Genomic DNA, 10,757 nt, shown 5'->3' on the forward strand with positions numbered 1-10,757 from the left:
AATTTTCTTTTTATTTTCTTTATTAAACAATAAAATTTCTTTAATTGCAGTGTTATATAAATAAATAAATAAAAAATCTAAATAATCAGAATTTTTTTTTTTCAAAATTTTTTTCTTCAAAATAGGTAACTAAAAGAAAATTTTAATACACGAATTGATTTTAAAAGCATCATTGATTGTGGTCGAAATTCGATCATTCGAGAAAGACTAGTTACTGCTAAGTATTACTTAATACAATAAAACAATAAACTTGTGAGAACTAAATACCACTATTACAGTAATAAACAATAAAAATAATTAAAAAAGATTACACACAAATCATTAAGATTCTATGAAAAGCACTGAATGTCATGCGAAGAAAACGTATTGCAATATCGTATACTTCATCACCATACCCAAAACAATAACCATTGCCTAAGCTAAGAACAAATACTATTTTTTTAGCTGATTCAAGTTTATCGAGCGCGTAATGAACTGGGAAGTTAGCTGATATACGGCCCCTACGTCACACGAGGTCATTGCCCTCGGATGCAATATTATTTTTATCCGCTTGCACATTGCAGCGGTAGGCAGCGGCTTGGCTCTGCCCCTGGCATTGCTGAAGTCCATGGGCGACGGTAACCAGTCACCATCAGGTGGGCCGTATGCTCGTCTGCCTACAAGGGCAATAAAAAAAAAAAACTTTCAGCGACGAAGAAAAAAATACACCAAATTATTATTTATATAACCTAGCAAGGACATCCGAGAACATACATCTAACCGTGTACACAAATCAGAAGCAAAAAGTATTTGAAGACGTAAATTAAGGATTAGGGGAAATAACGTAAAAGATTCTCAAAAGGGTCGAATTTGTCGGGAATAAATCTTCCCAATCCCTCATTAGTTAGTGAGTTTAAATCGCATTTAAAAAGTTTCGAGATTACTCGTGTTCACGAGAGCTCACGTTTATCAACCAGCTTACTAGAAGTATACAGGCATTGTTTTCCCAATACTAATTAATTGATATTCGCAACGATTTTTTTAAGTTTCTTCAAATAAAACAATTTTTTTTTTCGAGTTTATAGACTCGTCATATTTTAAACTAAGTTACGTTTTGTAGGACGCATATACTATGCATATTTACATATGCACACTGAATTTGGAGATCGCATTATGAATATTAAAATTAGTCGATAGTTCGTTTTCCACGACTATTATTACTTATCTATATAATATATAAAAATGAATTGCTGCTCGTTAGTCTCGCTAAAACTTGAGAACGGCTGGACTGATTTTGGCTAATTTTGGTCTTGAATTATTTGTGGAAGTCCAGAGAAGGTTTAAAAGGTAGATCAAGATGAAAATGCTCGAAATTAAATAAAAATAACAATTTTGGTTTTCCTTTGATATGTCCCCCGTCGGACGGATTGCTTTTGTTTGTTTTAAGTTTATTTCATACAAAAGTTTAGGTCTTTTATTTATCGATTGAGGTACTACGAAGTCTGCCGGGTCAGCTAGTAAATACTAATATTATATAGCTGAAGAGTTTGTTTGTTTGAACGCTCTAACCTCAGGAACTACTGGTCCGATTTGAAACATTTTTTCAGTGTTAGATAGCCCATTTATTGTGGAAGGCTACAGGCTATATAAAATCACGCTAAGACCAATACAAGCAGAACACCAATAAAGAATGTTTAAAAACCTTTTTTTCCTTTTGAGAGCTTCCGTTGCGTGCGCTGCGGAAACGGTTAAAGTTTCGCTAAAATAATGTATGACAGAATTGTTCCCCTTTAAAAGACCTTAAAAAAAAGTCCGAGACAGCATAATTATGTCTATATGTTAAGGTTGGCTCACTATAACGTTTTTTATGCTAACCAAATTTGTTCTAAAATAAAGCATTATTTGTGAACTATTTCCACGCGGACGAAGTCGCGGGCAACTTATAAACAGCTAGCCAATCAATGGAATTGTCGAAACAATGAAATAATCGCGACAAAGTACTGAATGTTTGCAGCGAAGTGTCCTTCCACTAGTGGGGCAGTGGTAGCACGCTTTATATATAAACGGGACTGGAACTTACTCACATATACCCACTGACTTCTCCCCGTGTTACACGGTCAGCTACCAAGAGTGAAATAGTTACCACTACCAATATAAAGAAAAATGAAGGCTTTCGTAAGTTTGAGATTTTCATATTTTATTGCTTCGAAGTTGTGTTTTAACGTGCTTTTTTTTAATTAAAATGTTTTATGCTTCTTAAAAATATTAAATGGGTAAGGAAATTAGTGCTAACATTTTATTTAAAGTTCGTGTGCTTTAAAAAAATAATTAAGCGTGCTAATTTATTTTGAGCTTAATTTTAAGCATAATCGTATTAATAATTACTTCTTATAATACAATTGAATTAGATTATTTTTTTTTGTAAATTCGTTGTCAATCCTTTGCTTTCCGTTTTCTCTCACTCTTGAAGATGACGCTAGTCAATTATTAATTAAATTAAGAAAATTAGCATTTCCTTCGCAATGGTTATTTTTATTCAATGTTTAATAAAAACGAATTAAAATAAAAACTTATAAATTATACTGTAAATAATAATAATTAATACGAATATAAAAGAAATAAAAGTACATAGTATTTTAATTTCAGTGAGATTTACGTGTTACATGTGTGTCCGTAATGTTGTTTTCACGAAGCAAGTTGAATAACTTGTAAGCATCATTTCAACTCTTTATTTAATTATGTTAATGTAATTTAAATCAGTTTAAAATGTGTTTCTCGTACTTTCTTCGAATGAAGCTTATTAACGATCCTCAGGATAACGGCTTATCTCAACTCTTTTGTTTTTAATACGCTTTTATTAGCTTCAGACGTATGTCAGTATGTAACGGAATCTTTGAACATAATTTTGACCCCCTTCAAAACGTTGGATTCACTCGAAATTTGGTATACTAATTAAGGACCGATGATAATTCAATATTTAAAAAAAAAAGAAAATACATATTGAAAAAATTGAAATTCAACTAAAAAATTAAAAATAAATAATAGTTTAAAAAAACTAACAAAATACGCTTTTATAGAAAATCCAACTAAAAAATAGAAAATAAATTTTAATAAATTTTAATTAAAATTATTTTAATAATATCCTGAAAAACACCCCACCGTTTTTTACAATAAAATAATTTTTTCTTACACAATTTTTAAATAATTCAAATATATTTCCAATTTTTTTGTTGGATTTTCTATAAAAACGTATTTTGTTAGTTTTTTTAAACTATTATTTATTTTATGATAAGAAAACTTTTCTGCTTCCACACATATCATGAAATTAACACAACCTAATTTTTACTTGCAGTCGACTTTATCATCTAACGTGGTTCTATTTTAATTGGCTTCAAATCGTAAAGACATTTTAGATTCCAGTCATTTGTTTTATTGATTTGTTAATGTCCAAGTCATTTTTACAAAATGCTAAAGTATCAACCCAACTTGTCAAAGTACTATAGTATCCAATCGCCTTACCAAAGTTAAGCTCCACTATCTGAACAGAATTGTATTGGATGATGAAACATAAGCATTATTCATTTGTTTCATTCATATGAATATAAACCTCAAATGCAGCTTAGGTACAATTATTTCGATGCCTCCAATGAACACTACTCTAACTTAAAATTTAGAAATTTTCGTTTTTCACGCAAATCGCTTCACTATGTTAAAAGTATTACAATTAATCATTATTGATGGGGTTCGAAGCAAGAGTAAATCAGCTAGTTACACAAGAAAACCATAAATACATCTGCAATAATAAAGATTTTTATCAACTTTTTTCGTTTAAACGCTCCTCCTGTAAACCTACGAATTTGGAGTTAGCGTAGTGTTCATTGGAGGTATCGATTTATTATTACAGAAGTTATCGTCCTTAAAAATTTAGTCGACATTATCATCATGCCTTTTCGTACCATTTAAAACTTCTGTCACATCACAGAAAAATATGCGATATTTTTTTCGTCCAAAGAAACCATATACCTATTTTGAGTCCATAGTTATAATGTCTTTCTTCCGTTAAATATTTTAATGTCATTGTGCTCCCATTTAAAATACGATCGTATTATTTATTCTAATAATAAGTGAAGTAAAAACTTTGTATCCTTTTTTACGAAAATTGCACGGACGGAGGAGTATGAAATTTTCCACACTTATAGAGAATATAGAGAAGAAGTGCACAATGCTAATATTTTTTTAAATAATGCATAAAAGATACATTAAATCAATAAAGAAAACATTATACACACTACATACCATGTATTTGACGCACACACGCATGCATACTATTTATTGTCAAACTTTTATTCTTGACGTTTGTGGTCAAATTGAGAATGAGAGATTAAATATTGTTTGTCTTTATTAATACATATATTTTTATAGTCTATCTAGCCTTGGTGAAATTTATGGTTATAGAAATATATAATACAATCATAATAGTGTACAAACTTACAATTCCAATTAATTATAGTCGAATTTCGACTACTGCGGGACCTCTAGTTTATTCTAAAAACACAATCATGATACTGTTCGCCATTATAATGAGTACTTGAACAACCGTCACATAAAATTCGCTAAAATAGGCATTGTCGTTTTAATTCAAGACAAATATGCGAATAAGTTCACGAACGCACGCGTTCTAATTACTAAGCCATGTGACACATATGGTCACATCACGTAATAGACATAACAGACAGGTTCTGTTTAGTTCCTGATAAACTGCTGTGACGATTGACTTGGGACGTACAGCGCTCGCGAACTTACCGCACGATTTCTCGCGAAGAACATGTCCGCAAATAATTGCTGAATTTCTCAATTAACTAAATTTGACTATCCTGTAATACATATATTAGATTAAGATTTATTGTTATATGAAAAGTAGTATATCAAGTAGTATTACAAATATTTACTCAAATAACGATAAAATCAGTAGTATATTTGTAAATAAAATCACTTTGACTCATTTTCATCAATAATTTTGACAGATTCAGTGTTCGTGTATATGCAGGGCACATTACAATAAACTCATAAACTTACTCAAATGCTGAAAAGACGACTATCAAAAGAATATTTTTTAAATTAGGCTTCCACCAATTAAATATGTAAATTATGAGATTAATAGAAATGGTTAATTAAATGCCTATTATCGCCAGACAAAAATTTGCTCTTGGACCAGGCGAGTGCCTCTTAAATCCCCCAAACGAAGCCTATTTATCTACTTATTCTTTATTTTTATTTTTTTTTATTGCCTTGATGTGTGGACGAGCTCACAGCCCACCTGGTGTTAAGTGGTTACTGGAACCCATAGACATCTACAACGTAAATGCGCCACACACCTTGAGATCGAAGTCCTAAGGTCTCAGTATAGTTACAACGGCTGCCCCATCCTTCAAACCGAAACGCATTACTGCTTCACGGCAGAAATAGGCAGGGCGGTGGTACCTACCCGTGCGGACTCACAAGAGGTCCTACCACCAGTAAAAAATTCAGTCTATTTATTCACTAAACTTACTAAGCGTACGCGTTTACGTATGCGTGGCAATCGTTCCCAGTCAATCCGAACTTAGCGTTTCACATCACGAACCGAATTTCGTTTCTGTCCGACGCTGCATTTTAATGAATGAATGAAGTCACATCACGCAGAGAGGTAAAAGTGATCATTATTCGATACACCGTAAAGGCACAATGTATGCAACATGCACGCATTACATTGTACTTTAGCCGGTCGATGTAAACAAATTTTGCTTTCGTTGTCGCTTTTGGGCCGCGACATTAACGATGTAGAGTCCTGTTGTATATTTTCTCTACATTTACCTCCCTTTTTACCAATATGACGTCCGAGGAAAACTCCTAATTAATTTGCAAGGCATAATCAATATAACATCTCAATAGGCAAGATCTTAGATGTTTCTCTTATTTCCGTTTGGTCTGAATTTCTCGTACTGCAATAAAGCGAACATAAGTTTCGTCCGGTCACCGTCCTCGCTGAATCCGTCGCTTGCGACGAAGAGCTCGACGAGTAAATTAACCCATAGACACAGCCCACTGAGTTCTCGCCGGATCTTCTCAGTGAGTCGGGATTCCGATCCGGTGGTAGATTCTGCGAAGCAATGCTCTTGCTAGGGCCAGTTTTTTTATTTTTTTTTATTTCTTAGATGGGTGGACTAGCTCACAGCACACCTGGTGTTAAGTGGTTACTGGAGCCCATAGACATCTACAATGTAAAATGCGCCACCCACCTTGAGATATAAGTTCTAAGGTCTCAAGTATAGTTACAACGGCTGCCCCACCCTTCAAACCGAAACGGATTACTGCTTCACGGCAGAAATAGGCAGGGTGGTGGTACCTACCCGCGCGGACTCACAAGAGGTCCTACCACCAGTAATAACGCAAATTATAATTTTAAGTTAGCAGCACTCCCGGTTTCAGCCCAGTGAGGTCACCTACACGTCAAAGAGAATCGAAATAGCCTCTCAAGGCTATCAGGATAGATAGGAAAAAAAAACATACGCTTAAAAAGCGTAGTTGCCAAATTCAAAACAATGATTCTCGAACCTAAGAGAATAGGCAGAGTAATTTATGCTTTGGTATTTATCGGACTCTTTATCCCCTAATTGGTCAAATGAACCTAGATGATTTGTGATATGACTAGTCTAACTTACGAGACCAAATTATGTCTAGGTCTAAAATTAAAATTAATTTTCTTGTTTTTGCCCTTATTCTACATTATATGAGTTGGCGTAGGATATCCTCTAATCATGTTGCTTAAGGATTTCACATGTGTTTTACAATCGGCCTCCTGCCTAACGTCAACACTCCTGTGGTTAAATCCCCAGTAGTATATCCACAAAGCGCCATAGGAAGGGTCTCTTCTATTTTTTCTATTGGTGTTTCTTATACTATCTATGTTTTGCATGTTATTATTAAATACATTTACACTCAAAATTAGAGATTTTCAAATGGGCACCAGAAGGATCAAAATATTACATTTTATTCCTTTTTTCTGTATTAATAGCACTTTTGACGTTATAATGAACAAAACTTATTTTCTTAATATACCTACTATTTTATAGACATTATGGTTAAAATCTCAGGCATAAGAACAAAAGAACACATAAGATATATGTTGACAGATTAGTTTGGCAATCCATGGGAAATTATCATTGTTCTGATAGATCACAGTTATGAGAAATATATTCTGTTAAATGCATTGTTTTATCATGCCGATTTTTTACAATCCAAATTAAATATATACTTGGATAGAGATTGTTTTGTAAGCCTACACGGGTAGGTATCGCTGTTATATTTCTGTCGCTAAGTATTCATACCTTTCGATTTTAAGGGTAGAACTCTTGCTCATTAGGATGTCTGTAGGTTATAGTAACTACTTAAAGACGTTAATGATGTGAGCCCTAATTAAAATTATCACTATCGAACTATAATAATAATAATAATAATTTCTTTATTTACTACATAAACTCTTAAATCATGACCAAGAATACTATTTAGGTACATATTTAACAAACTGAGAGATTACGCAGATGGCATCAACAATATAAAATTAACCAATGATCCTCACACTAGGCATAGCCTGTATCGTGAGGACCAAAATGCGATTTACTATGTATATAATTGACCTCAAAACGACATCACTATTATTAATAATTATTACGCTCAAAAACATGCGTTACAAGATTTAACATATAAGATAATAAAAAATTTTGAGTAATAAAAATAACACATCAAATAATTACACATATGTGGGGAGCGTAGACATAAAACTATTCTATAATAGAACTAAAATTAGTGAATCGATAAAAACAAATGCTTTTTTATTGCTTAGATGGGTGGACGAGCTCACAGCCACCTTACTTGTGACAAATACTTGAGACCTAAGAACTTATATCTCAAGATGGGTGGCGCATTTACGTTGTAAATGTCTATGGGCCAGTAACCACTTAGCACCAGAAGAGCTTTGACATCGTCCACCCATCAAAGCAATAAATAAATAAAAAAAATAGTGGGTTCCGAATACACTGATTCACGCTAAATTTCGATTTGAAATTTAATTTCAAAATTAACCTTGTCAATTGTTACAGATTGCAGTTCTTTTCGTGGTTGCCTCGGTTCTGGGCGACCCTGAACCCAGTAAAACCATTCAGAAGCGCAGCGGACACCTGGGTCACTATGCTGATCTTTACGGCCACGGGTTGAGCTCGGGCATCGCTGTCCATGCTGGCCCAGCTTTCGGCGCCCACGGATTAGCCGGCCCAGCCATTGCTGGTCATGCCATTGCTGGTCATGCTATTGCTGGTCCTGCTATCGCCGGTCCTGCTATCGCTGGTCCTGCTATCGCTGGTCCTTATGGCGCCGGTGTGATCGCCGCCGAGGGTGCCGGAGGAGCTATTATTGGAGCTAATGTGCACACCACTATAACTAGACACGTCGGAGTACCCGTTCCAGCTCCGTACCCTGTTGCCGTCGACAGACCTGTGCCATACCCAGTCAGAGTGAGTGTTTTTTTGAGTCTGGCGATCATTTATTAGTTTGTTTCAGTGCCTTTGATGACTGTGTACCTCTGTCTTAAATCATACTTAATACGTGCTCACTCTTAATTCCATGGAAGATTAAATAGTATAAAAAATTAAATTAAATGCGTAAATAGAAATGCTTATAAATATTTTGAGCCGATATGTGTTAGTAGACCAAACGCCTTGGATCTTTTTAGTTTCGAAGATATATTTTCTACATGGTCAGGCTTTGGAGATTACATTAGATTTAAATGTAAAAAATTCACAATATTTATACAAAAATATGATTTCAGGTTGGCGTACCTTACCCCGTGGACCGCCCCTACGCCGTACCCGTCCCCAGACCTTACCCAGTAGCCGTTGAGAAGCACGTCGCCGTACCAGTCGACAGGCCCGTACCGGTACCCGTACCCCATGCAGTACCGGTACCCGTGGTCAAACAAGTTAGTATAATTTTTTTTCGAGCTACTACTTTTAGTTTACGACCTTTCTACCTCAAAGTATATTCCTGTTTATTTTTCTACGATATCATTTAAAAAGTTTAATCAGGAAAATACACCAGCATTGGACGGTGCTATGTATGCTGTAGTATCAAAGAACTTTGTCCTTATTTAGGTCGAGTACACAGCTAAATCATCTAGGACGATAAAACAAAACATAAAGAGGGCCAGAAGCGACTTACTTATTTTTGGCTTAAAACTCTCCATTTGCTTGGGGAAATGTATAATAAAATTGAAGGAAGATAATTCTTAAATTAATCAATACCTGTCCTTAGGTTGGAGTACCAGTCCCCGCTCCGTACCCAGTGGCGGTACCCAGGCCTGTTGCCGTACCAGTACCCGCTCCAGTGGCTGTACCTTATGTGAAATCCGTCATCGGCGCCCACGCACACTTGGGCAGCGCAATCGGACACGATATTCACTCGCACGGCTTCCTCGCACACAAACACGGATGGTAAAGAATGAATCACTTCGCTCGATTGATTGAATCCGTATCAAAGGGTACGTAAATGGGAACAGTTGCAATGCGGGTGCATTGTGGGATGGCTTGCAAAAGCAAATTTAGCCTTTTGAGTATTCCGAACCACAACTCTGATAGTTTTTGGTGTACATACAATCGAGTGATAAATAAATGATTCTTTTTTTTTTTTGTAAATGGCATCGCATGGGTTCTCTGTATGTTAGTCAAATAAATATATGTGATTTAATTTTAAGTTAGTTTTAAGGGGTGCGAGATTATAACTCTATGTGAATTGTTAATGGACGTTTCGATGTTTTTAAACCATTTACATAAAGTTTAAGGGGTGCGTTCACATTTTGATATAAAGTGCAATAAATGCCCAAAATACGTCACGTATTTCGATTCGTAGGAATACCAAATAGAGTTCGTATTCGCAATATTTGCATCACTATTATCTCATAATTTTCAATACTTTTGTATATAACTTATAAATGCTTAGATACACTAAATTACTGTTTATGATACCTAAATTCTCTATTTGAGAAAAAAAGCCATCCTTTTTTTTTTAATTTTGTGATCACTAGCGTTATTTCGATTCTAAAAATCACATAGGTACTACATTTACTAAAATTATCGTCCATAGTAGAATATAGTACTAACATTTTCTTTTATCCAAAAATATATTCAATTTAATGGCAACATAAAGAATTTGATTAAATAAATATATAAAAAGATAAAAAACACTAATGTGGTATTGCTACGAATTGAAACGATTTCGGGACACAGATTGATTGATATTTCGTGTGATCTCTTGGAGTTATTTTGTTTTCGTATCTCGAATCTGCACCGTTGTATATTGTAGTCTGTATCTCAACTGAACAAGGTTTAATTTCAGCCGCGGTCGACTAAAAACTATTGATTGAGCTACCGAACATTTTGTACGATTTTTTGTAATAAAACATCTTGTAAATACAGTTGTTGTTGTTTTTTTAATGAATATGTGTTAAAATTGCCTTTTAACATGGTTTACCAGTTACTCAATGAAATGAATTAAAGAGTTATTACACTGTAATCATCAATAGATGGCGCTACTTGTATATTGGAACTACGACAGCGTTTGATTGATTTGTGCCGATTGGAAAGATAGTCTTGTTGGAGTTCTACATCACGTAAAGATCACGTGTCTTCGTCACAAATGTCAACTAAATTCGAACTAATATTTTTCTCAGCGCTTTACAGACGAGTGAA

At 34.4% G+C, this 10,757-nt stretch overlaps 1 protein-coding gene across 1 annotated transcript; it reads left to right on the forward strand.

The window, feature by feature from the left end:
• Positions 1 to 2,060: 2,060 nt before the first annotated feature.
• Positions 2,061 to 10,483, forward strand: LOC101745531 (tetra-peptide repeat homeobox protein 1). The gene is made up of 4 exons (XM_004928101.3): positions 2,061 to 2,154; positions 8,118 to 8,528; positions 8,843 to 8,992; positions 9,325 to 10,483. The coding sequence occupies exons 1-4, from the start codon at positions 2,143 to 2,145 to the stop codon at positions 9,505 to 9,507; spliced, it is 756 nt and encodes a 251-aa protein (XP_004928158.1). The 5' UTR covers positions 2,061 to 2,142; the 3' UTR covers positions 9,508 to 10,483.
• The last annotated feature ends 274 nt before the right edge of the window (positions 10,484 to 10,757 follow it).

Source organism: Bombyx mori, chromosome 18, assembly GCF_030269925.1.
Source record: "Bombyx mori chromosome 18, ASM3026992v2".
Taxonomy (NCBI): domain Eukaryota; kingdom Metazoa; phylum Arthropoda; class Insecta; order Lepidoptera; family Bombycidae; genus Bombyx; species Bombyx mori.